General features: G+C 46.8%; 1 protein-coding gene across 5 annotated transcripts in view; it reads left to right on the top strand.

Annotated features, from left to right (window-relative positions):
- LOC136628678 (colorectal mutant cancer protein-like) overlaps positions 1–27649 on the top strand; it is a 175335-nt gene that overhangs the window by 73354 nt on the left and 74332 nt on the right. For all 5 annotated transcript variants that reach the window (XM_066604781.1, XM_066604783.1, XM_066604780.1 and 2 more), the window contains 3 exons: positions 6476–6558; positions 6717–6857; positions 16370–16470. In XM_066604781.1, coding sequence (XP_066460878.1) covers positions 6476–6558; positions 6717–6857; positions 16370–16470 — 325 coding nt within the window. The remainder of the gene's footprint in view (positions 1–6475; positions 6559–6716; positions 6858–16369; positions 16471–27649) is intronic.

Below are 27649 nucleotides of genomic sequence, written 5' to 3'. Positions count from 1 at the left end.
CCCCCTCCTCCTCCTCCGCCATATCTACCTCTCAATTAAGAAGTGTGAGTACGTCGCCAGCAGTCGGTAGCGTGCGGCAGCACAGTGGTGGGCAAGCGTCAGCAAGCTGTGCTGAAACTAATCAGCTTAGGTGACAAGAGGCACACGGCCCCCGAGCTGTTGCAGGGTCTGACAGGGTCTGGCTTTTGCCGCTGAGCCTCCAATCGGGCATGGTCGTGTGTGACAACAGCTGTAACCTGGTGGCGACTCTGCAGCTCGGCAGCCTCACAGATGCCATGTCTGGCCCACGTCTTCAATCTGGTGGTTCAGAGGTTTTTGAAAAACTAGCCCCACTTGTCTGACCTGCTCGGCAAGGTGCGCAGCGTCCGCGCACATTTCCGCAAGTCCACCACAGACGCTGCCACCCTGAGGACCCTGCAATGTCGGTTTCAGCTGCCAGAGCACCGACTGCTGTGCAACGTGCCCACATGCTGGAATTCTACGCTGCACATGTTGGCCAGGCTGTACGAGCAGCGTAGAGCAATAGTGGAATACCAGCTGCAACATGGGCGGCGGAGTAGTAGTCAGCCTCCGTAATTCTTTACTGAGGAGTGGGCATGGATGGCAGATATCTGCCAAGTCTTCGGACACTTTGAGGAGTCTACCCAGATGGTGAGCGGCGATGTGGCAATCATTAGAGTTACCATCCAGAAGACGCAGCTCAGAGGGCCAAGTAGCAGGGGAGGAGCGGCGATCAGGCAGCATGTCCAGCGCAGGCAGGGGAACACTTTCCAGGGCCTTTGCTAGCTTTATGGCTCCCCAGCAAGACTGTGTCACCGCTCCCCAGTCAAGGCTGAGTCGAAGAGAGCACTGTAAAAAGATGGTAAGAGAGTACGTAGCCGATCGTACCACCATCTTCCGTGATGCCTCTGCTCCATACAACTATTGGGTGTCAAAGCTGAACATGTGGCACGAACTTGCGCTGTACGCCCTGGAGGTGCTGGCCTGCCCTGCCAATAGCGTCTTGTCAGAGAGGGTGTTTAGTGCAGCTGGGGGAATCATCACGGATAAGTGTACCCGCCTGTCAACTGCCAGTGCCGACATGCTTACACTCAGAAAGATGAACAAAGGCTGGATTTCCCCAGACTTCTCTTCTCCACCAGCGGAAAGCAGCGGAACCTAATGATTCTTTTCGCTCCAACAGGAGAAAAAAGCATCCTCTATCACCACAGAAAAAGGGGGAATTAGCTTTGTCAATCACTCTCGGATATTATCACTCCTCCTACTGCTCCTCCTAAAACAGCATGTCATCATGCTAAACTGCCAGTTTTTCTGCTGCCCAAAAGGCTCTGTTTAAAAGTTTTTTACAATTTTTCAAAGTTTCAAAAGTATTGATTTGATACTTTAACAGAAACCATTTTTTTTTCACCAGGCTGCTTCCAGGCTCTGTTACACATTAAGCAACAGCAAGCTGTATCTTTAAAAAATGTTTATGGGTTTGACCTGCCCTCGCAGTTAAGCAATTTTTTAGTGGTGGACTTGTACTCTTGGTACACCAATTTTTCTGTCCCTCGCCTATACTGTTATCTAACTAATTTTTCTGGCCTTCGCCTACACTCTTGGTACACCAATGTTTCAGGGGTTCGCCTACACTTTTGCTACAGAAATGTTACTGGGGTCTGCCTATAATTTTGCTACAGAAATGTTACTGGGGTCCGTCTATACTTTTGGTACACCAATGTTTCAGGGGTTCGCCTATACTTTTGCTACTGAAATGTTACAGGGGTCCGCCTATGCAGTTTCTACTGAAGGGTTTAAGCGGTTCGCTAATACTTTTGCTACAGAAAAGTTACTGGGGTCCGCCTATACTCTTGGTACACCAATGTTTCAGGGGTTCGCCTATACTCTTGCTACAGAAATGTTACAGGGGTCTGCCTATGCAGTTTCTACTGAATGGTTTAAGGGGTTCGCCTATACTTTGGCTATAGAAATGCTACTGGGGTCCACCTATACTTTTACTACAGAAATGTTACTGGGGTCCGCCTATACTTCTGCTACAGAAATGTTACTGGGGTCTGCCTATACTTTTACTACAGAAATGTTAATGGGGTCCGCCTATACTCTTGGTACACCAAAGTTTCAGGGGTTTGCCTACACTCTTGCTACAGAAATGTTACAGGGGTCTGCCTATACGTTTGCTACAGAAATGTTACTGGGGTCTGCCTATTCTTTTGCTACAGAAATGTTACTGGGGTCTGCCTATACTTTTGCTACAGAAATGCTACTGGGGTCTGCCTATATTTTTGTTACAGAAATGTTACTGGGGCCCGCCTATACTCTTGGTACACCAATGTTTCAGGGGTTTGCCTACACTCTTGCTACAGAAATGTTACTGGGGTCTGCCTATACTTTTGCTACAGAAATGTTACTGGGGTCTGCTTATACTTTTGCTACAGAAATGTTACTGGGGTCTGCCTATACTTTTGCTACAGAAATGTTACTGGGGTCTGCCTATACTTTTGCTACAGAAATGTTACTGGGGTCTGCCTATACTTTTGCTATAGAAATGTTACTGGGGTCTGCCTATACTTTTGCTACAGAAATGTTACAGGGGTCTGCCTATACTTTTGCTACAGAAATGTTACTGGGGTCCGCCTATACTCTTGGTACAGAAATGTTACAGGGGTCTGCCTATACTGTGGGTGCACAAAGACTTCCTATCACGGTGTTTTACCTATCTGGCACAAATGCACTGACTGACTAGGGTAGAAATGTGGGCCGAGGTCCTTGGCGGGGTGAAATTCTGCCGTGTTTGGGCACTCTGATTTTTTCCTGTGTAATGCCATCTTTGTGCACTGACAGCATAGGTAAGCCCAAGAAAGTCAAAGACTTCCCTTGCGGTGTTGAGCTATCTGACACCTCCACAGAATGAATAGTGTGTGGACACATACATTTCCCATTGCTATGTAACTCACGGCACCTTGGGTCACACAAGGTGGAGGCTGGGACTGAGCCTGACTCAGGGCCCGCTCACGTACTTCCCACACAGACTATTGCGGGTCCTACCTCTGTCATGGTTTCTTGGCCTTGTTATGCCACCTCCTCCTCTTGCTTGAGGTCTGAGGATCAGCACTGGGAAACATGTATTTTCTCTCGTGTTACCACAGTTATCTGAGACACTGGTTTAGGCCAAACAAAAGGAGCGTTACTGCATTAATGAGACGTTCACAGCTGCACTACCATCCGAGTCCGCTTTATGCCCACGATTACTGAGGGTGTGAGCCGAGGTTGAGGTCCTTGGCAGGGTGAAACTGCCTTGTTTGGGCGCTCTGATTTCTTGATGTGTAATACTTTCCTTGGGTTCCAGAGGCTCGTCTATGCTGTGGGTGCACAAAGACTTCCCATTGCATTGTTTTACCTTTCTGGCACAAATACACTGACTGACTAGGGCAGAAATGTGGGCCGAGGCCCTTAGCAGGGTTAAACTCTGTGATGCTTGGGCACTCTGATTTCCTCATGTGTAATACTATGCTTGAGTTCCTTGGGCTCGCCTATGCTGTGAGTGCAGAAAGACTTCCCATTGTAGTGTTTTACACGTCTGGCACAAATACACTGACTGACTAGAGTAGAAATGTGGGCCGAGGTCCTTGGCGGGGTGAAACTCTGCCATGTTTGGGCGCTCTGATTTCTTCTTGTGTAATACCATCTTTGTGCACCGACAGCATAGGCAAGCCCAAGGAACTCAAAGACTTCCCATTGCGGTGTTGAGCTATCTGACACCCACACAGAACGAATTGTGTGGGGACACATGGATTTCCCATTGGTATTGTGAGGGATTAGCGTTTAGGATCGGTAGCAACCTGGGCATAAGCAGTCAGAGACAGTGACACTTGCGATAAAGTCTTTAGTCCAGGCTTTGCCTGGGTTTATTTCCAAGCAAACAAAGCAAAATACAGGCCTTAACATCAGGCAAACATAAAGGAAATCCTGCTCGTCTGAGTACTTACTAAACATGTAGCGTACACACTGGTAAACACTGGTAACCTGCAGAGGTCTCAGCTCTCCTCCTGGCCCTGTAGGCCCAGGCTTTATAAGGCCTGGTACCAGCCCCACCTGGTACGTGGGAGTGACCATCCCACCCTTCACTTTGGTCACTCCAGGAAAAGCCGGCCCGGATTATGCGGCTTGGAGCCACTTACTTACTACAACGTGTTAGTAGCTTAATGCTACTAACACTATACTGCCGGCTTCCTCCACCGAGCCCAGGCTGCTCGGTGGCACGTATCTGCCCAAGCTCTCCCCAAGGCAGCATAGGAGAGCATCCTAGGCGACACATACCTGCCCTCCAGCTCCTTGCCGGTCACCGTCTCACGGTATGTAACTGACGGCACCTTGGGTCACACAAGGTGGAGGCTGGGACCGAGCCTGACCCAGGGCCCACTCACGTGCTTCCCACACAGAGTGTTGCTGCATTGTGGAGATGTGTAGGAGTGCTGGCACCAGAGTCCCCTTTATGCCCTGTTTGCGGCTCCTGCCGATTTTTTGATGGAGGTGGCACAAGATTGGAATGATAATCGTACGTCAATGTATCATCAATTCTCAACAGCATTGTGGGCTATCGCCCACACTTTCAAAGAGGGTCGCTGCCTAGCCCTGCCAACCCTCTGCAGTGTGTGCCTCCGGTTCCTCCTCTTCCAGTACGCACTTATAAATAGACATGAGGGTGGTGTGGCTATGAAGCGACAGTGTGGCATGAGGGCAGCTGAACGCTGCGCAGGGAAACTTTTGTGTGCGCTGTGGACGCGGGGTCGTGCGCGCCCGCGGGGGGGGGGGGGAGTTGGACAGCAATGCCAGCATGTAACCCAGGTGAAGAGGCAGCGGTGTCACCCGCAGGCAGTGATTGTCCTTGGTTGCAGGTAGTGTGGTGCTTAGCTAAGATGTGCCAGAGCGTGTGCCTTGCTAATGAGGGTTTGTCCAAAGTAAATTGTTAGGGGGGTGACGCCAGACTCTTGCCCCCATTTTGGCTTAATAGCGGGACCTGGGAGCCTCAGATGCAGCCATGCATGCTGCCCCTGCCCTTCGGTATCCGTTTCTGTGGTGTTTCCATGACTTTCTGATGTTTTCTGGTGTTTCACAAGTCATGACCTATGCGGAGCATCGGTCCCATACAAAAATGCTCGAGTCGCCCATTGACTTCAATGGGGTACGTTACTCGAAACGAGCTCTCGAGCATTACGAAAAGTTTGACTCGAGCAACAAGCACCCGAGCATTTTGGTGCTCGCTCATCTCTAGTAAACAGATGGAAATATATATCTTATCAATGATTTATACAGTATGTTTGGAAATATTTGAACTATTGCAATTGAAAATGTGAAAAATATAATTTTTTCAAAGTTTTCCCAATTTTGTCACTTTTAATACATATGCATACATTTTATTGGTCTATTTTTACTACCTAAATGAAGTACAATATGTGGCAAAAAAAAGTATATCAGAATCCCTTGGATATGCAAAACATTAACAGAGTTATTCTATGATAAAGTGACTTTTCTAAAATTTGGCTCCGTCACTAAGGCGCAAACAGGCTTGGTTACTAAGGGGTTATGTGGGCCGATCTGTCATTCAGTTTTCTGTATGCAGAAACTGAACGATGAATGAGAAGCAAACAAATTCTCATTCGTCGTTCAATCTGAGAACGAATACACTGAACGACAATAGTTCAGGTTTCCGCTGGATGTGGGAATCTGTGTAAAAGGGCCTTAAATCAGTAAATACTAGACAAAGAATAGAGATGTACAGCTGCAGTTGTTAGTTTTTCACAATGAAGTGGAGGGGGGTATTGACTCAATATACATGGCAAAATCCAGTAACCCAATTAATGTTGAATAGGATGACAGCCATGGACAAGCAAATACATTTGTCATATGGTGTCACAGCCATTCATAAGTGTTGTTCATCATTTTAGTGTGATTCTAGCAAATTTACAGAATTTTTGATGAAAATAAAATCCTGACTAATGCTAAAATCAGACCAGCGTTTGGAATTATGGATGTTTTACAGATGACATTACAACTATATGTTATCAGTCTTCACCTCTGTATTGTATGTATTTCCAACTGAGCAAATACTGATCTATATTATCAAATAATGTCAATGCAGAGGCAGAAACGCAATAAGTAGGTCATGCTTTGTTTTGAAAAAATGACTGTGAAAAATATGACCATGTGAATAGATACATAGCTGTATATTAGCTCTATTACGGTTCTCCAAATATGGCCCAAATATGGAGCTAATACATTCATCTGAACTGACCTTAATCTTACAGGCAACATAAGTGGCAAAGCAAAAACTGTTTTTTTCTCCCCACTGTACATTCCAATACTCTGTGTTGATGATGTTTTCTATCCTTTGCTTTCCCATATGTTTGGGATGTGTGTATTTTATCTTGACCAGACTCCTATCTCAGCAATACTAACTGTCATTTAATATCTTAAGAACCTCCCTGGATACCAGACTTCAATTCCATATCCTGGGATACAACCAAGCAACATGGAGTCTGAGATGAAGTGGTTAAAAGGGTGAGTAGAGAAAAGACACACCAGTAAGTCACTCCTCCATAGTCATACAAGACAGAGCAAAAAATATCAAATAAGTTTCTGATTTTTATGGTCATATGCATTGATCAATGTCCAGATAACGCAGTTGTATAAGCTTAGTAAAAACTATTTTATTCTAGGCACCTTGACCATGTAAAACAGTGGAATGAACAGCTCAGTGTGACTCTGCAAAAGTGTAAGACTGATTCGGAAAAACTGAGTATGCACCTTGGAAAACAGGAATCTGCCTGTACAGCACTGCGACTCGCCCTGCAATCCAGGTGACAGTGCCTCTTTATATATATAAAAATTAATTTCTATTGTCTGCTGTCTGTATTTTATGCACGGTCAGACAATTGGACCAATATGCACCAAGTTTGTCACATAGGTAAATCAGGCACTTTGGAAAGTTTTAGAATGGGTTTCAGCTCTCTAGAACCTACTGCTATCGACATATTTGCCAAATATCAGAATACAAATACAAATATGAATAGGGCCACCTGTATTAAAATAATAACGTGAACTATACTTACCTCCCTGCGGCTGCAGCTTCGCTGTGGTCCCGGTGATTGTTGTGACAGATGATGTCACAGCAAATAAGGTGGAGCTGCAGGCAATGAGAGGCTGCAGGGTAATGTTCCTAAGTTTCTGGCATCATGGTGCTTAGGATGTGAGCACCAATGCCAAGAGAATGAGTGCTGACACTGCAGCCTGTCATTGACCGCAGTCGTCTCCTAATTTTCTGTGACATTAACTGCCATAGCAACCACGGGGACCACAGCAGGGATGCAGTATTGGAACCTGGCAACTGTCAAGGGCTAAGTATTAGAGATGAGCGAGCACCAAAATGCTCGGGTGCTCGTTACTCGAGACGAACTTTTCGCGATGCTCGAGGGTTCGTTTCGAGTAACGAACCCCATTGAAGTCAATGGGCGACCCGAGTATTTTTGTATATCGCCGATGCTCGCTAAGGTTTTCGTTTGTGAAAATCTGGGCAATTCAAGAAAGTGATGGGAACGACACAGCAACGGATAGGGCAGGTGAGGGGCTACATGTTGGGCTGCATCTCAAGTTCACAGGTCCCACTATTAAGCCACAATAGCGGCAAGAGTGGGCCCCCCTCCCCCCAACAACTTTTACTTCTGAAAAGCCCTCATAAGCAATCCATAACTTTGCTAAGCACCACACTGCCTCCAACAAAGCACAATCACTGCCTGCATGACACTCCGCTGCCACTTCTCCTGGGTAACATGCTGCCCAACCGCCCCCCCACGACCCAGTGTCCACAGCACACACCAAACTGTCCCTGCCCAGCCTTCAGCTGCCCTCATGCCACGCCACCCTTATGTCTATGTATAAGTGCGTCTGCCAGAGGAACCGCAGGCACACACTGCAGAGGGTTGGCACGGCTAGGCAGCGACCCTCTTTAAAAGGGCGGGGCGATAGTCCACAATGCTGTACAGAAGCAATGAGAATTCCAATCCTGTGCCACCTCCATCTGGAGCTGCACACTATTCATTCTGTCAAGGTGTCTGCATGCCCCAGTCAGACCGCGTTTTTTTATAAATAGTCACAGGCAGGTACAACTCCGCAATGGGAATTCCGTGTGCACCCACAGCATGGGTGGCTCCCTGGAACCCACCAGCTGTACATAAATGTATCCCATTGCAGTGCCCTGGACAGCAGAGCTAACGTCAGATTAAATGCAGGTGGGCTTCGGCCCACACTGCATGCCCCAACCGGACCAGGGTTTTTAATTCATAGACACAGGCAGGTACAACTCCGTATTGTGAAGTCCCTGTGGACCGACAGCATGGGTGGGTGCCAGGAAGCCACCGGCGGTACATAAATATATCCCAGTGCATTGCCCATCACAGCTGAGGTAATAATGTCATGTTTAATGCAGGTGGGCTTCGGCCCACACTGCATGCCCCAGTCAGACTGGGGTTCTTTAGAAGTGGACACATGCAGTTACAACTCCGTGTGGACCGACAGCATGGGTGGCTCCCTGGAACCCACCGATGGTACATAAATATATCCCATTGCAGTGCCCATCACAGCTGATGTTACGTCAGCTGTAATGCAGGTGGGCTAAAAATTAATTGGATTACACTGTAGGCGAGGGCCCACAAAAATTGGTGTACCAACAGTACTAATGTACCTGAGAAAAATTGCCCATGCCCAATCAAGAGGGCAGGTGAAACCCATTAATCGCTTTGGTTAATGTGGCTTAATTGGTAACTAGGCCTGGAGGCAGCCCAGTAAAAATAAAAATTGGTTGAGGTGAAAGTTTCAACGCTTTAATGAGCATTGAAACGTATAAAAATTGTGTAGAAAAATTATATGACTGAGCCTTGTGGGCCTAAGAAAAATTGCCCGTTCAGCGTGATTATGTGAGGTTTCAGGAGGAGGAGCAGGAGGAGGAGGATGAATAGAATACACAGATTGATGAAGCAAAAAAGGTCCCCGTTTTGGATGGTGATAGAGAACGATGCTTCCATCCGCGGGTGCAGCCTACGTATTGCTTAGGTATCGCTGCTGTCCGCTGGTGGAGAAGAGAAGTCTGGGGAAATCCAGGCTTTGTTCATCTTGATGAGTGTAAGCCTGTCGGCACTGTCGGTTGACAGGTGGGTACGCTTATCCGTGATGATTCCCCCAGCCACACTAAACACACTCTCTGACAAGACGCTAACCGCAGCACAAGCAAGCACCTCCAGAGCATACAGCGCGCGTTCAGGCCACGTGTCCAGCTTCGACACCCAGTAGTTGTAGGGGGCAGAAGCGTCACCGAGGACGTTCGTGCGATCGGCTACGTACTCCCTCACCATCCTTTTACAGTGCTCCCGCCAACTCAGCCTTGACTGGGGAGCGGTGACACAGTCTTGCTGGGGAGCCATAAAGCTGGCAAAGGCCTTGGATAATGTTCCCCTGCCTGCACTGTACATGCTGCCTGATCTCTGCGCCTCCCCTGCTACCTGGGCTGCGGAAATGCGCCTTCGGCCACTAGCACTGTCGGATGGGAAGTTTACCATCAGTTTGTCCACCAGCGCCCTGTGGTATAGCATCATTCTCGAACCCCTTTCCTCTTCGGGAATGTGAGTGGAAAGGCTCTCCTTATACCGTGGGTCGAGCAGTGTGTACACCCAGTAATCCGTGGTGGCCAGAATGCGTCTAACGCGAGGGTCACGAGAAAGGCATCCTAACATGAAGTCAGCCATGTGTGCCAGGGTACCTGTACGCAACACATGGCTGTCCTCACTCGGAAGATCACTTTCAGGATCCTCCTCCTCCTCCTGCTCCTCCCCCTCCTCCTCAACGCGCTGAGATATAGACATGAGGGTGCTGTGACTATCCAGTGACATACTGTCTTCCCCCGCCTCCGTTTCCGATTGCAAAGCGTCTGCCTTTATGCTTTGCAGGGAACTTCTCAAGAGGCATAGCAGAGGAATGGTGACGCTAATGATTGCAGCATCCCCGCTCACCATCTGGGTAGACTCCTCAAAGTTTCCAAGGACCTGGCAGATGGCTGCCAACCAGGCCCACTCTTCTGTAAATAATTGAGGAGGCTGACTCCCACTACGCCACCCATGTTGGAGTTGGTATTCCGCAATAGCTGTACGCTGCTCATAGAGCCTGGCCAACATGTGGAGCGTAGAGTTCCACTGTGTGGGCACGTCGCACAGCAGTCGGTGCACTCGCAGATTAAACCGATGTTGCAGGGTCCGCAGGGTGGCAGCGTCCGTGTGGGACTTGCGGAAATGTGCGCAGAGCTGGCGCACCTTTCCGAGCAGGTATGACAAGTGTGGGTAGCTTTTCAGAAAGCGCTGAACCACCAAATTAAAGACATGGGCCAGGCATGGCATGTGCGTGAGGCTGCCGAGCTGCAGAGCCGCCACCAGGTTACGGCCATTGTCACACACGACCATGCCTGGTTGGAGGCTCAGCGGCGCAAGCCAGCGGTCGGTCTGCTCTGTCAGACCCTGCAGCAGTTCGTGGGCCGTCTGACTCTTCTCTCCTAAGCTGAGTAGTTTCAGCACGGCCTGCTGGCGCTTGCCGCGCGACACCGACTGCTGGCGACGTGCTGCTGCTGACACATCTTGATTGCGAGACAGAGGTTGTGTAGGAGGAGGAGGAGGAGGAGGGTGGTTTAGTGGAGGAAGCATACACCGCCGCAGATACCACCACCGAGCTGGGGCACGCAATTCGGGGGGTGGGTAGGACGTGAGCGGTCCCAGGCTCTGACTCGGTCCCAGCCTGCACTAAATTCACCCAATGTGCTATCAGGGAGATATAGTGGCCCTGCCCGCCTGTGCTTGTCCACGTGTCTGTTGTTAAGTGGACCTTGGCAGTAACCGCGTTGGTGAGGGAGCGTACAATGTTGCGGGAGACGTGGTCGTGCAGGCCTGGGACGGCACATCGGGAAAAGTAGTGGCGACTGGGAACCGAGTAGCGCGGGGCCGCCGCCGCCGCCATCATGCTTTTGAAAGCCTCCGTTTCCACAAGCCTATGCGGCAGCATCTCCAGGCTGATCAATTTGGCAATGTGCACGTTTAACGCTTGAGCATGCGGGTGCGTGGCGGCGTACTTGCGCTCGCGCTCAAACAGTGGCGCTAGCGACGTCTGGATGCTGCGCTGAGAGACATTGCTGGATGGGGCCGAGGACAGCGGAGGTGAGGGTGTGGGTGCAGGCCAGGAGACGGTAGTGCCTGTGTCCTCAGAGGGGGGTTGGATCTCAGTGGCAGGTTGGGGCACAGGGGGAGAGGCAGTGGTGCAAACCGGAGGCGGTGAACGGGCATCGTCCCACCTTGTGGGGTGCTTGGCCATCATATGCCTGTGCATGCTGTTGGTGGTGCCTCCCCAGCTGATCTTGGCGCGACAAAGGTTGCACACCACTATTCGTCGGTCGTCAGGCGTCTCTGTGAAAAACTGCCACACCGTAGAGCACCTTGACCTCTGCAGGGTGGCATGGCGCGAGGGGGCGCTTTGGGAAACAGTTGGTGGATTATTCAGTCTGGCCCTGCCTCTACCCCTGGCCACCGCACTGGCTCGGCCTGTGCACACACCCTGACTTGGGCCTTCGCGTCCTCGCCCTCGTCCACGTCCTCTAGGCCTACCCCTACCCCTCAGCTTGCTGTATTACCAGTAGTGCAGAAACAGAACGCTGTAATTAAATGTGCCGCTTACTGGCCTGTGGTTGGAGGCTGACTTCGCTTACGGAACGCCAGGAAATAATTTTGCGCAAGCCTGCTGTAACACTTAGCTGGCTGCGTATGAATTTGGAGAACTACTACACCCAGCAGAGACCCAGAACACTGAGGACACTCACAGGCAGCCCAAATAGATTTTTTCCCCAAATTTTTTTGCAAAGGCCCACTGCCTATATTCAATCAATATGTCTTCTGTCCCTGCCTAACCAACACTTCTGGCCCTGGAGTATGTCAAAGAACTGCAGAGTGTTGCACTGTGGACTGCAATACAGCAGTGATTTCACAGCCTAGACAGAGCAAGGAAATAATTTGGCGCAAGCCTGCTGTAACACTTAGCTGGCTGCGTATGATTTTGTAGAACTACTACACCCAGCACAGACCCAGAACACTGAGCACAGTCACAGGCAGGCCAAATAGATTTTTTGCCCCAAATTTTTTAGCAAAGGCCCACTGCCTATATTCAATCAATATGTCTTCTGTCCCTGCCTACGCACTTCTGTCCCTGGAGTATTACTGCAGAGCGCAATGCTCTGCACGGCCGATATACCAAAAAAAAAAAAATGTGCAACACTGCACAAAGCAGCCTCCACAGCACTGCACACGGTTAGATGTGGCCCTAAGAAGGACCGTTGGGGTTCTTGAAGCCTAAAATACTCCTAACACTCTCCCTATAGCAGCTCCACCAAGATACCACTTTCCCTCCTCTATGTCAGAGCGCATCTGTGGCGAGCCGCGGGAGGGGCCGATTTATATACTCGGGTGACACCTGATCTCGCCAGCCACTCACAGCAGGGGGGTGGTATAGGGCTTGAACGTCGCAGGGGTAAGTTGTAATGCCTTCCCTGTCTTTCAATTGGCCAGAAAAGCGCGCTAACGTCTCAGAGATGAAAGTGAAAGTAACCCGAACATCGCGTGGTACTCGTTACGAGTAACGAGCATCTCGAACACGCTAATACTCGAACGAGTATCAAGCTCGGACGAGTACGTTCGCTCATCTCTACTAAGTATGGTTCACTGTATTATTTTGATACTGGGTGTCCTATTGAAGCGGATTGTCCAGTAACCGGACAACCCCTTTCATTAAAATCTCTTCAGAACTCCACTGGAACGACATCTTACTTATGAGGGGTTGCTACAGAGAGATAGAGAAGATGTTTTGCTCTCCTATGTGTGCAGGCTATAAGTGATATAATAGCAGCTAGTCTTTACCCGCCAGCAGATAGGTGGCAGAGAAGAAAATTGGTAAAAAATGCTACATACAAGTCATATAATGGCCAGCAATAGTGTTATAACTCATGTACATATGACAGTTTATTCTGAAAAGTCATATGAAAAGTTATGTACTCTTTTAGTTAGCCACTGGCTAAAATGATGCCACGTTTGCACATGAGGGATGCTGTATTTTTGTATAGAACTCTAATATCATAAGTCTAGTATTGCTCTTTGTGTAGTTGGCTCTAATTATGTAGCTACATCTATGTATAATAGTAGGATAGCTCCACCAAGAATGTTCTCAATTTATAGTTTTACATTTCCTACTCTTTACTGTAAAGCATGAAGGTGTTTCTTGCGTGCAACCCTAGTATATGTTGTATTTACTAATTTGTTTCAGGATTATCGATCCAGAGATTTTTTCTCCAGATTTGGAGTAAGGAAGGATTTTTTTTCCCTTAAGATGAAAATTGGCTTCTACCTCATGGTTTTCTTTTCGCTTTCCTCTGGATCAATATTGTAGGTTGATACACTGAACTAGATGGACGTATAGGTCTTTTTCCAGCCTTAGAAACCATGTTACTATGAGTTATTTAGCTCTTATTTAGCTGAAGGCTGTTGCTAGGGAAAATCCACATTCAGCATGTGCATATGGAACTCTTCCTTGTATGTCTGCAGCCTTCTACAGCTTCAGAGCACAGTTCAGGGATGAGTGTTTTATTAGACATGGCTTTTAATCCTGTCATCACTTTGGTTCAGTCTGCACTTTGACTTTATCTCTTTAACAGTGCCGTGTCAAGCTGTGGGGAAGGAGGGACATACAATAACTTTGGGGCATTATAAAAATGATCTGGGCACAGAAGGGGCACTATAAGTTTGTGGGGGCAGTGGGCACAGAGGTGTCACTGTAAGAGAGTCAGGCCATTATTACTCAGTGGGTACAGAGAAGTTACTATAGTTGCTTAGGGGTGCAGATCGGTCACTATAAGTGTGCTGTCTTGGGGGGTAGAAAGGCCACTATTACCTTGTAGGGGGTCACCAAGGGAAATTATTACTGTGCGTAGGGAGCACTGAGAGGTGCAGTGAGGATAGAAGCAGGATGGGGTGATTATGAAGAGATGAGTCATGACTAGAAGATTTTTTCAATCTTGCCCAGGATAGAGTAAAAAAAAATGATAATGGACATTACCAATCAGATAAAATGCCAGCTGTGATCACTGGAGGTAACCACACTGTAATCACTACCACTGTGTAGAGCTGATATGTTCTATTAAATGACAAGTGCATTATTTACAGGTATACTTGAGCAGAGACGCTGTCTATGAGATTATTTATTTATTTACTGGGGCAATGGGGGTAATGCAGGTGTTTTGAAACTTGTGCCCCTAATTGTTTCAGACTTTAGCAACATCCCTAGTTGCTACTGCAGCATCCCATAGGGTGACTCCAAACACAGGCCATACGTTGAGGAGCGAGAGGGTAGAGTGGTCACTTGTCATGGTGGCACTTACCAGGCTCCCTCCCGGAGGAAGACATGCAGCCTCAGCCAGAGCAGCTCTGTGCCTCTTCCGGACACCCCTAGGAGAGGGATGACCAATAAACATAAGAACAGGAGATAAGGTTGTCACGGGTGACACCACCGTTCCGTTACCCACCAGAATGACCCTCAGCGGTAAATAAAGGAGCCACAGACTGTGTAACGCACCTGGGTACGGTCAGGGCCTGGCAAAGCTTTACTTGGGAACTTTATCAGGATACAATCAAGAATACACTGGTGCAGGTAAATAGAAGATTTAAGGTCAGGGAGGAAACACAGGATGACACCGGTCCTGCAGTCCCAGTTATCTGCTCAGAACCACCCCTGGAAATGGAGCTCTCTAGAGGAGGATAGGGGTAGGGTCACTCCACAGACACTCTCGTTGAGCAGTATCTCTGCACGGTGGTTTTGGCTGTCTCTTCTCGCTCACTCTCAATCTCTCTCTTACTTGTCCTCACTCACTGTTGGCTCCTGGAATTGGGGTACTCAGGAATCCTCTCTTTTTCTTCCATTCTTCCCCACGTGAGCTTTGAAGGTACCCCCATGTGGCTGGCACTCTCACTCTTGCTGACTGACTACCCTACCCAAATCATTCATACTTATAATCTCTCACATACCACGTGACAGGACATAAATTGATACATTTACAGGCATCTCCCGGTCTCATGCATTAACCTCTCACTTGCTGCAGCTGTGCAATACACATAACAAGATGACTAGACAACTGTGCACAGTGCATCTACAAAAGACACAACATGTATGACATTTATGGAGGGGCCAGATATATAGACTTCTGGACACTACACTACTTCTGCATCAGTGCAACTGAAAGTTCCAGGCTGGCATGAATAGCTGAACACTTACACCAAGGCCCATGAGCCTTTAACTACATCCATGTTCTCTAGCCCCCTGTGAAGTGAAGCTGAGTGGACCTTCTTGTGAGGGGGAAAGGATTCAGTGTGCTGGCTCCTGGCCAGAGACATAACAGTGCACAGTGAATGGAAGTGTTTATAGGGTTTAAAGCCATGTTTGGTATCGCTGCGTCTGTAAAAGTCTGATCTATCGAAGTAATGCATTATTTACCCCGCAAAGTGAATGTCGTCTGAAAAAAAATGCACTTTTTTGGTCATCCTGTCTCCAAGAAAAAATGTAATTAAAAGTAATCAAAAAGTCGAATGTATTCAGAAATGGTACCAAAGAAAACTACAGAACGTACCGCACAAAATGAGCCCTCACACAACTATGATGACGGAAAAATAAAAACGTTATTGCACGCAGAAGATGGAGACAAAGTAATTTAAAAAAATGAAATATCTTAAAAAAAAATACAGGTAGTACAGCAAAAATCAGGTCATTTTTGTTGCAGTTTGTGCGCCGTAGAAACAGGACACAGGCAAAGATGATGGAATGTTTTGTTTTTTTTTCATTTCTCTCTACTTAGAATTTTTAAAAAGTTTTTGAGTACATTATATGGTAGATTAAATAGTACCATTGAAAAATACAACTCATCCCGCAAAAAACAACAAGCCCTCATACAGCGACGGCGATGGGTAAATAAAGGAGTTACGATTTTTTTAAAAGCGGGGGAGGAAAAAACAAAAATAGAAAAAAACGGAAAAGCTTGGTCACTAAGGGTTTCACCCCTTAAGGACACGGCCTATTTTTGGGTTGAGGACCAAACAATTTTCGGTAGATTTTCATCTCCATTTTTCAAAAGTCATAACTTTTTTATTTTTTCGTAAGTAAAAGCTGACATCTGGACTTGTATGTTACATGTTAATTCTACATGAACCGATGTGTCAACAAGCAGTAATCCATGCTGTCTGGCTTTTCATAGTGAGAGATGCCTGAAGACATACAGTGTGTTGCTGGCTCTTGCAGAAGCCAAGCATGAGATTATGCTTCGTCAGGCGACATCAGGGGACATCCTGAACGCAGGTACTCCTTTAGTTATGCTTTTTTGTGCTAAACCACTTCAATCATTACAGGAAATAAAAATTCAACTTGGTTGGCAATTTCAGTAAAAAATTACCAGAGAGTGACATTTATGACATGTTGCAAAAGATGTTTTATTTTTTAAAAAAAATGTATTTTTCTTGCTATACTTAATGGCTGAGGTGCGCAGACAGTGCATGCACTTAGAAAATCCACCAATGTATATGCAGATGTACCCACAGATCGTGATGGGCAGCTAAAGGCCAAAAGTGTTTCCCTTGGCATATACTTTTGACAAGGAAATAGGACTAGACAATTAATCAGATTAATTGATTTGTTTAATCGCCGTCTTGCTGATGTACAATTCTGACTTTCATCACAATCATGAAATTCATATTAGCTCCCCATATGTGGCTAATATTGGGCCGAGGGGAGTGGGGTGTGCAGGATGCTGGGCGGTTTACTAGTATGCTGAACGCTGAAGAGCTGGGAGACAATGCAGGAATCAAGCATATTGCTGATTGGCTGAGGCTGTTATGCTCTCTTCTGGCTCATCACCATCCTGTGCAGAACAGCACCGCAGAGGAGAAGGCTATGGAGTATGGAAGAAAATACAAGGAGTCTGTGATTATTGAGGGGTCGAGGACAGTATATGGGGTCTCTGATGACTGTGGTAGATTATATGGGGGCACTGATGACTAGGGGAGAGTATAGTGAATGGGGTGAGAGTATAAAAGGGATGTGATGATTGGGGGAGGGTATATGGGGGCTGTGCTGGGGGAAGTGAAGGAGTGGAATCTCATCCTTCATATGTACTGCATATAACTAACGATCATACCCCATTTTTTTTAAATAAGTGCATCACATTCACAGCAAATCCTTGATAACTACTGATTATGAGAATTGTCCCACTCAATTCTGATAATCAAAGTAGATTAAGGATTTGCTGTGTATTCCCCTTTTTTTTTTAAAGTGTCCTAGTATTTTTAGCTTGTTTAGCAAAACAAAAAATGAAGATTAAAATCGAGAAGAGATGGAAAATTTTAATTTTGGAGTAAATCCCCAGCCTGCCGGAATAGAATGAGATCCCATACTCATACAATATTAAAAATTACAAATAAGGGAGATTGAAAAATACCTCCACAGCACCACCTATTGGAAGGCAGCATTCCTGCAAGTCAATGTTAGACTCTTTATACAAGCCTTGTAACAATGATTGGGAATTGAAATCAAAGACCGAATCCATCCACAGACAGCTGTTTCGGGGTGTTTGCCTCTTATCAGTGTGTAGTAAATTTCTGGCTTGGCTAGCAAGAGACCTGTGACGTGGGTTAGGAACGCTATCTTTTCCCCTTAGGGCCTCTCGCTAGCCAAGCCAGAAACCTACTACACATTAATGAGGGGTAAACACTCTGAAACAGCTGTATCTGGATGGATTCTGGCTTTGCTTTCAATTCCCAATCATTGTTACAAGGCTTGTATAAAGAGTCTAACATTGAATTGCAGGAATTCTGCCTTCCAATAGGTGGCGCTGCAGAGGTATGGTTCCATAATAACATAGTATGTAAGGCCGAATGAAGACAATGTCCATCTAGTTCAGCCTGTTTATCCTCCTATGTTGTTGATCCAGTGGAAGGCAAAAAACTCCAAGAGGCAGGAGCCAATTAGCCCTTTTGGGGGAAAATTCCTTCCTGACTCCCTACTGGCAATCAGACTAATCCCTGGATCAACCTCTAATAGTTACTACCTGCCTGTATACCCGGATTAACAATTAACCTAAGATTTATATCCTGTAATATCCTTCCACTCTAGAAAGACATCAAGTCCCCTTTTAAACTCCTCTATGCATCCTGCCATCACCACGTCCTCAGGCAGAGAGTTCCATAGTCTCACTGCTCTTACAGTAAAGAATCCTTTTCTGTGTTGGTGATGAAACCTGCTTTCTTCTAGACGTAGCAGATGCACTCTCATTACCGTCGCAGTCCTGGGTATAAATACTGTAGATCATGTAAGAAATCCTTGTATTGTCCCCTCATGTATTTATACATAGTTATTTGATCACCCCTTAGCTGTCTTTTTTCCAGGGTAAACAATCCCAGTTTTGGTGCCTCTCTGGGTATTCCACTCCTCCCATTCCATGTATTAGTTTAGTCGCCCTTCTTTGAACCCCCTCCAGCACTGTAACATCTTTCCTGAGCACCGGTGACCAGAACTGTACGCAGTATTCCATGTGAGGCCTGACAAGTGCCTTATATAGTGGGAGGATAATGTTCTCGTCCTTCGCCCCTATACCTCTTTTACTGCACCCCAAGACTCTATTAGCTTTTGCAGAAGCTGACTGGCATTGGTTACTCCAGTTTAATCTATAATTCACTAGTACCCCCAGGTCTTTTTCCATATCATTTTTCCCTAGCAGTACCCCATTTAGTGTATATTGGTGACACCCGTTTCTCCTGCCCATGTGCATGACCTTACATTTATCAACATTGAACTTCATTTACCATTTTTCTGCCCAAGCCCCCAGCTTATCCAGGTCCGTTTGTAGCTGCACATTGTCCTCAGGTGCATTGATTATATTGTATAATCTTGTGTCATCTGCAAATATTGATATTTTGCTGTGCAGCCCCTCTAGCAGGTCATTGATAAATATATTGAACAGAATTGGGCCCAATACTGAACCCTGTGGCCCCCCCACTAGCAACGGTGGCCCAATCAGAGTATGAACCATTTATTACAACCCTCTGCTTTCTTTCTCTAAGCCAATTCTTTACCCATATACACACGTTTTTGCCAAGTCCGAGCTGTCTCATTCTATATATATGCGGCACAGTCTCAAATGCTTTAGAGAAGTCCAGATATACGAGATGAATAGACTCTCCCAGGTCCAGCTGAGAGCTTACTTCATCGTAGAAGCTGATCAGATTGGTCTGACTTGATCGACCCTTCATGAGTCCATGCTGGTGAGGAGTTATTCCGTTGTGCTCCTTGAGGTATTCTTCGGAGACACCTCTCGGAAACCCCTCGATTATTTTTCCAGTCACTGAAGTGAGACTTACCGGCCTGTAGTTACCAGACTCACTTTTAGACCCCTTTTTGTAAATTGGAACCACGTTGGCAATGTGCCAATCCAATGAAACAACCCCGGTCTTGATAGTATCCACAAATATTAGATATAGCGGCCTGGCTATCACATCACTTAGTCCCCTTAGTACCCTTGGGTGTATTCCATCTGGGCCTGGCGATTTACCGATTTTAATCTTCTTTAACCTGTTCCGCACTTCCTCCTGTGTTAGGTACGAGATATTTTGTGAGGGGTTAATTTTATTCCCCTGCATCTCATGTGGCATTTTCTTTTCGTTTGTGAATACACTTGAAAAGAAACTATTTAATAGGTTTGCCTCCCCCCCCCCCCCCCCCCCGTCGTCTTCAATGATTTCTCCTGCATTATTTGTTAAAGGGCCAGTGCTCTCCCTGCAAATCCTTTTGCTGTTAATATAGTTGAAGAATAGTTTCGGGTTGTTTTTGCTCTCTTTGGCGATCAGTCTTTCAGCCTCCTCCTTAGCAATTTTGATCTTATCTTTACATATTTTGTTTTTTTCCCTGTACGATTTTAGTGCTTCTTCGCTGCCTTCTTGCTTTAGTAGTTTAAACGGTTTCTTTTTTTTTGTTTATTGCCCCCCTTACCGTCTTGTCGAGCCACATTGGTTTCTTTTTACTTGAAGTTCTTTTATTTTTAAAGGGAATGAACTGCTCACATGATGTGAATAGGATCCTTTTGAACTCCTCCCATTTGTCCTCTGTACTGATATTTCTGAGGATGTTGTCCCAATTAATGTTACCGATAGTAATTCTGAGCTTATCAAATTTTGCTTTACTAAAGTTTAGTTTGTTTGTCGCTCCCTGATAAGGCTTCTTAGTGAATGACAGCTGGAAGTTGATTATATTGTGGTCACTGTTCCCCAAGTGCCCCTCAACATGTACCCCCGTTATTTGGTCCGGTTTGTTAGTTAGTAGAGATGAGCGAGCACCAAAATGCTCGAGTGCTCGTTACTCGAGTCGAACTTTCAGTGATGCTCGAGAGTTCGTTTTGAGTAACGAACCCCATTGAAGTCAATGGGCGACTCGAGCATTTTTGTATATGACTGGTGCTCCGCTAAGGTTTTCATTTGTGAAAATCTTAGGAAATCACCAAAGTCATGTAAAAAAACACATAAATGGATAGGCAGGCGAGGAGCAACATGCAGGGCTGCATTTCGGGCTCCAAGGTCTCAATATTAAGCCACAATAGTGGCAAGAGTGAGACCCCCCCCCCCCGCACTGTCAGCATAAAGATCGTTCTCCTCTGCCACAGCTGTAAGAGCTGTGGCAGAGAAGAACGATGTTACCCCATTGAATTCAATGGAGCCGGCAATACAGCCGGCTCCATTGAAAGCAACAGGCTGCCGGCGAGCGCGGGATGAATTTTCGGGAAGGGCTTAAAAATATAAGCCCTTACCTGAAAATCATCCTAAAATGTGTAAAAATAAAAAAAAAATGTATACTCACCTTTCCGCTGCAGCTGGAGTTCAGCCGCGTCTGGCCGGCAGTTCTCCTGAACTGCTTTCTGTAGTATTCAGCAGGTGGGAATTCAGGAGAACTGCCGGCCGGCCGCGGCTGAACTCTGTCTGCCGGGACAAGGTGAGTATATTTTTTTTTTTACTTTTTACACATTTCTGGATGAATTTCAGGGAAGGGCTTATATTTTTAAGCCCTTCCCGAAAATTCATCCCGCGCTCGCCGGCAGCCCATTGCTTTCAATGGAGCCGGCAGTATTGCCGGCTCCATTGAATTCAATGGTCAGTGCTCGTTTAATCGAGACGAGTACCGCGTGGTGCTCGTCTTGAGTAACGAGCATCTCGAGCACCCTAATACTCGAACGAGCATCAAGCTCGGACGAGTATGCTCGCTCATCTCTATTAGTTAGTACTAAGTCCAGAATGGCCCTCCCTTTAGTTGGCTCCCATACAAGTTGGGTAAGGTAGTTATCTTTAATTGTTCTCAAGAACTTATCACCCCTATGAGATTTGCAGGTTTCGTTTTCCCATGTTATGTCCGGATAATTAAAGTCCCCCATGATAATTACTTCGGTGCGGATTGACAACTCTTCTCTCTGCCTTAATAGTAAGTTATCAGTTCCTTCTGTTGCTTTTGGTGGCCTATAGAAAACCCATATCAGGATTTTGTTATTTTTTTCTCCCTGTATTTCAACCCATAGAGATTCCACGTGTTCATCTCTTGCCCTTATAACCTCCCGTAGTCTCGGCATTAAGTACGGTTTAACGTACAGACATACCCCTCCCCTTTATTGGTTTCCATCTTCCTTATTTGCATATTACCCAGAGAAGCATGAATGGGCTTATAAGTCTCCTCACTCACCTTTTGGGTGCTCTCGCTAAGGAGAAATAAAAAAATAATATGGGCATGGAATTTTCAATGTATACCTCTTGGTAGTTAAAGGCAAACATGTGCAACTGTATGGGCATATACTCTCATATCTGTCCTTAAAGTGGTATTCTGGGAGTTCTGTTTTTGAAATTAAATTAGTAAAAGGAAACTGGAGTAAATGTATTTCGCGCATTGCTGCCAGTCATCAATTCTTTGGAGTTAGTGGTATTGACGTTCCCTGTTTTTAAGCATTTTTAGCCGATGTCAGGTCCATTCCAGTGACTTCTGGTCCTGTCCATGGGGATGGACAGGAGGTTGGCAGAACGTCACTACTACTGTCCCTGTCGACTGATGTACTGAGTCAGCAAACTTAGCAGAGGTCTTCGTGGAGCATGCTTCATCTCCTGCGCATGTTCATTCGGATTGGTTGCTTGGTCTGTGCTAGTGGTGCTTACTGTGATGATAAATTTCTTATATAGCTGCAGCCTCGATGTGATGATCCTTCAGTGATGGGAACATTGTAGAGCGGGTAGTTTCTTGAGAGCGTTTATACTTGCATCTCTGCTGTGCTGATTGTGAAGACAGCACTGCAGGCAGTTTATTATTAGTTGTGCAGCCGCACTGATCTGCACTGATTCCGTAACAGCTGTGATGAAAGGGGGAATCGCAGATTACAGTAAGGCCTCGTTCACACGAGCGTGTGTTCGCATGTACATAGGTGTTCACAAAACCACGCATCCACGTATGTGCAAAAACACGCGTGAATGAAGCTCCGTTCATCATTGCTTTCAATGGGGCTGCCGCTGCTGCCGGCGGCCCCATTGAAAGCAATGGCCTGCCAGCTACCCCTGCATTGATTTTTGTGGAAGGGCTTGAAATATAAGCCCTTCCCTGAAAATCATCCTTAGCATGTGTAAAAAATAAAAAATATATATACTCACCTCTCCACCAATGCCAGGCTTAGACGCGTCTGGCCGCTTGTCTCCCTGCACTGCTTTGAAGCTCTTTCATCAGGCAGGAATTTAAAATCCCCGACTACTGAAAGGGCTGTATCTGATTGGCTGAGCGATCAGACAATCACAGGCAACGCTCAGCCATTCATTGAATGACAGCTCAGTGTTGCCTGTGATTGGTCACAGCGCTCAGCCAATCACAGGCAGCGCTTGAGCATTCATTGAATTCAATGCTAGGGATGATTTTCAGGGAAGGGCTTATATTTATGGTTCAAAAAGCATTTTATTTTCTTTGACAGAAAGAAATCTACATAACAAGCCAGTGGCTTCCATATTATCGCCACAATCTTTTATCTGAACAAGAAAATCAATTTACTTAAACCCGTCTACTTTTCGTTATACATCAAATAAAATCACTTAACATATTGGAAACTGTATATCTTTTTACATGTGGCAGATCATAAAAAGAAACACTGAACTGGCCCGGTCAAACACCGAATATACCACTTAGGCATATATTATACAACTATACACAAACAAATGAAAGAATAAAAGAATTAAGAGAAAACCAAGAAAAAAGAAAGAAAGAAGGGGAGAAGGAGGGGGAGGTGTGTGTGTCTGTGTGTGTGTGTGGGGGGGGGGGAGTAGGGAGGGGCCTAACCACCATCTATAATCTTCCAGTGTTCAGCCAACCTAAGATGCGCAAAGAATCACTCGGAGAGGACGGGGTGCTTCCATTAAGTACCCAAGTGTAAGTCCGGTGTTTCCGTAAACCGTCTCTATGCAGCCCTCACTGCCAAATATTTGTCCTACCTTAGCTCGTCCCTGGCACACAGCTTCTCCATATACCCTATTATGTCAAGAGTCTGCAGCCACATCTCCCTAGAGCACGTGTCAAACAGATGGCCCGCGGTGTGCTGACGGACGCTCACCACTGAAGCGATTACCAGCTGGGGTGCAGCTGCTCCCCGCTGGTAGTCACGCTCTTAGCACTGATCCCCGCGCACACTCTGACATCAGTGTGCAGCCAGGATCCTCCTCCCCTAAGTCCCCTCCTCTTCAGTTTCGCAGGAGAAGACTCAGTGTGCATCCGGGCTCAGTGCGAGCAGAGGGGGAGCTGCACTGACAGCAAGGAGGAGGTAAGTATATGGGTTGGGGGGGAACTAATATTACTGAGGGGGGTTAATGTTGCTGTGGGAGGTTAATAGTTGCTGCTGAGGGGGGGGGGGTGTTGGTGGCTGCCGAGGGGTGGGGGGGTTAATGGTGGCTGCCGAGGGGCTGGGGGGTTAATAGTGGCTGCTGAGGGGGGGGGGTTAATGGTGACTACCGAGGGGGGGGGGAGTTAATGGTGGCTGCCGAGGGAGGGGGCGGGACGTTAATGGTGGCTGCCAAGGGGGGAGGTTAATGGTGGCTGCCAAAGGGGGGGTAATAGTGGCTGCTGAGGGGGGGTTAATGGTGGCTGCAGAGGAGGGGGTTAATGGTGGCTGCTGAGGAGGGGGGTTTATGGTGGCTGCTGAGGGGGGGGGGGGTTAATGTTACTACTGGGGCCACTGTGGGGGTCACTATTACGGCTCTTTCGCACGGACGTAATCGTATTTCGGTCGCACAAATACGCTGCGTATTTGTGCAATCGAAAATCGCTTATGCCTGCATACTTGGGCACGCAAAAAAGAACACAGATGAGCCCACTGAAATGGTGCGCAAATATGCAGTGCATGCATAGGTTTCCTGCGCATTCACCATGTATTTGCGTGGCCCATTCACTTCAATGGCCTATTGGGGTGCGTAGGACGCAACAAAATAGGTCATGCTGTGTGAAAATATACATCATGTGAATGAACTCATTGAAATCAATGGCTTCTATTCACTGCATATTATGTACGCAAATACACTGGTGTGAACGAGCCCTTACTATACTGTCTTACAATAGGCCCTTTGAAGGTCACCATAAGCCTGATGTGGCCCTCTATGAAAATGAGTTTGACTCCCCTGCCCTAGAGGGAGGAGTCGTAGATTTCCACTTTCTGGGGGTCACCTGATGCACCGCCAGGATAAAGAACCTCAGTAGTGATCTCTTAGCTTGTGCCAGTGAGCATAGGAACATGAAGAGAAGCGCCAGTTCCGGGGTCAGCCAGACTCTGTCTCTGCACACCCAGGAGTAAAGGGCACCAACCTCCTTCCACAAAGGACAGGTCAGGGAACAGGACCACCAAATGTGGACATAGGCACACCTCTCCGCCAGGCATCTCCAGCAATGGTCCAGGTACTGGGGGAAGATTTTGGCCAACCTTTCTGGTTTCCTGTACCATCTCATCAATATTTTGTAGTTCAGCTCCTGTAATGTACTGGAAATATTTATTTTGTGTGTCAAGATATATGCTTTTTTCCATGACTCCTCAGGGGGGCGGTCTGCTGAGCTCCCTCTTCCACTCTCTCTCAATTACTCTACCCTTATCTTTAGTGTCCTCCCCTATCAAAAACATATATAATTCAGATATTTTACATTGAGATGTGGAGTTGATAACATAAAGGCTTTCAAAGCATGTTAGGGGCATCCCAGCCCGAGAGCCCTCCCCAGAGATCTGATATAATGACATCGCTGAAGGTATTGATACCATGTCGCAGTGGGGGGGGTCTCCCTATTCTGGAAATTTCTCTTAGCGTCTTAAGTCGCCCCTCTATTATCATATCATCTGAGCGACCCGCCACCAATTCGGACACTACTGCTGTACCCTTAAAAAAGGTCAAAAGTTCGGAGTTTCCCACTAGAGGTGTCAATGGACCCTGTTTCGTGATCAGTCCCCCCTTCATGGCTGGTTCTATCCAGGCTGAGAGTATATTTTCGGTAAATGGAGATAGCACTAGGTTTCTGTACTACTCCCAACCCGGAAGCCATGGAAGGCCCGCTCCTCTGTTGGGGGCAGATCTCTGCTCCATAGTCACCCACCGCTTCTGCAATCCCCTGTGGATCAGATCTAGTATCCGCCGTGTCAGGGTGGCTCTGTAATATAGAGTAATGTTAGGGATGCCCATGCCCCGTGTTTCCTTCGGACCCACAAGAGCTCTCCAATTACGCCGAGGTCTGTTACCCCCCCCCCCCCCCCAAACAAATCTCATTATGGATTTTCTAATCCGAGTAAGAAAAGCCCCCGGGAGCCCGACCGGCACAATTTGAAGAACATACAAAAATCATGGAAGAGCGTTCATTTTTACAGTACCTCTCCTACCAAACCATGACAAGGGTAAAGTCCGCCATCTGTCAAAATCCCTCTCAAGTTGCTCCGACAATGGTTTATAATTATTCTGGAAGAGGTCCCCTGAGTCCGGTGTAATCATTATTCCAAGATATTTAATCCCCCTTCTTCCATGTAAAGAGAAAGGCTGCCGTCAATGCTTCCTCCTCATTGCTAGGGATATTGAGATTTAAGATCTCAGTTTTGCTGAGATTAACCTTGAAATTTGAGAGCTGCCCAAATCTCCGAAACTCCTCTAGAATATTGGGAAGGGCATTTCTAGGATTAGATAGTTGGATACATCAGTAAATCATCAGTATCATCAACCATCTGCAGCACAAACACTCCTTACACTGGTGTTGGCCCGTAAGGCGTTTGCCAGGGTCTCCATTACAAGTACGCATAGAAAGGGAGGCAGAGGGCAACCCTGCCTCATGCCATTTCTTATTTGAATCTGATGTGACAGTTGGCCATTAACCCGTATTGATGAGCAGGGATTATTGTATAATGCCATAATCCGTCCAAAAATGTTGGGCCCAGGCCTATTTGTCTGAGAGTTGCCTCCAGGAACCCCCAATCCACTCTATGAAATGCCTTCTCTGCATCAACTGACATGAGGCATAGGAGGTCCCCAGATCTAGAGATCCTGGACACGGGTGCCAAGGTTCTGATGGTATTGTTCCCTGCCTCCCTTCCTGGGACGAAGCCCACCCGATCTCTGTGGATTTAGCATTTTAGAATATAATTTCATATCCACATTTAACAATGATATTGGCCTGTAGCTCCCACAACAGGTAGGGTCTTTTCCGGGCTTCGGGAGGACTGTAATTACAGCCTCTAAGGCCTGTGTGGGGAAGGGGTGTGTTGTAGAGACTGCGTTGAAGGAAGCGAGCATTAATGGGGCCAATTGATCAAAACAAATTTTAAAAAAGCGGGTGAAGTCATCTGGGCCCAGGCTTTTGCCTAATTTCAGGGATGACACCGCCTCCATCAACTCCTGTATAGTAAAGTCTTCCTCAAGGACTTGTTCGTCTGCACTTGCAATCCGTTTAGGGGCAAAGGCTGCTATATATTTGTCCCTCTCCAGTTCCCGTTCCGCCTCTGTTTGTCCCTGTTGTAAGTTATACAATTCATGGTAGAATGAGTGGAAACTCTTGAGTATCCTAGTATTATCGTGTACCAGCCCCTCTCCCAGAGAGTTTACCGCAAATACATATGTCTGGGGTGTTCTTGATTAAATGTCCTAGCCAATCCCCTACTGCACCTGTTCCCAAATTCTAGCTCTATCGCGTAGGCACAGTGAAGCTTCATCTAGTATACAGAGTATATCATGATGTATGGCTGAGATTTCTGCCGTCAACTGGTCTGTGGGGGTTGTTTTATTAGTCGTTTCTAGACTATCCAGTTGTGTCAATAGTCTATTCAATTTTGCTGTTCTGTCTTTTTTGAGTCAGGTACCATGAGATATGAAGATACCCGAAAGCACGCATTTGAGGGCCTCCCATTTCATGGGGGCCGGAGTGATATCAGTCCCATGATCCATCTGGAAATTATCTATTGCTTGCTGGATTT

The sequence above is a fragment of the Eleutherodactylus coqui genome, chromosome 5, assembly GCF_035609145.1.
Source record: "Eleutherodactylus coqui strain aEleCoq1 chromosome 5, aEleCoq1.hap1, whole genome shotgun sequence".
Taxonomy (NCBI): Eukaryota; Metazoa; Chordata; class Amphibia; order Anura; family Eleutherodactylidae; genus Eleutherodactylus; species Eleutherodactylus coqui.
Note: the sequence above shows the minus strand (reverse complement) of the source record. Positions and strands in the feature narration are given on the sequence as shown.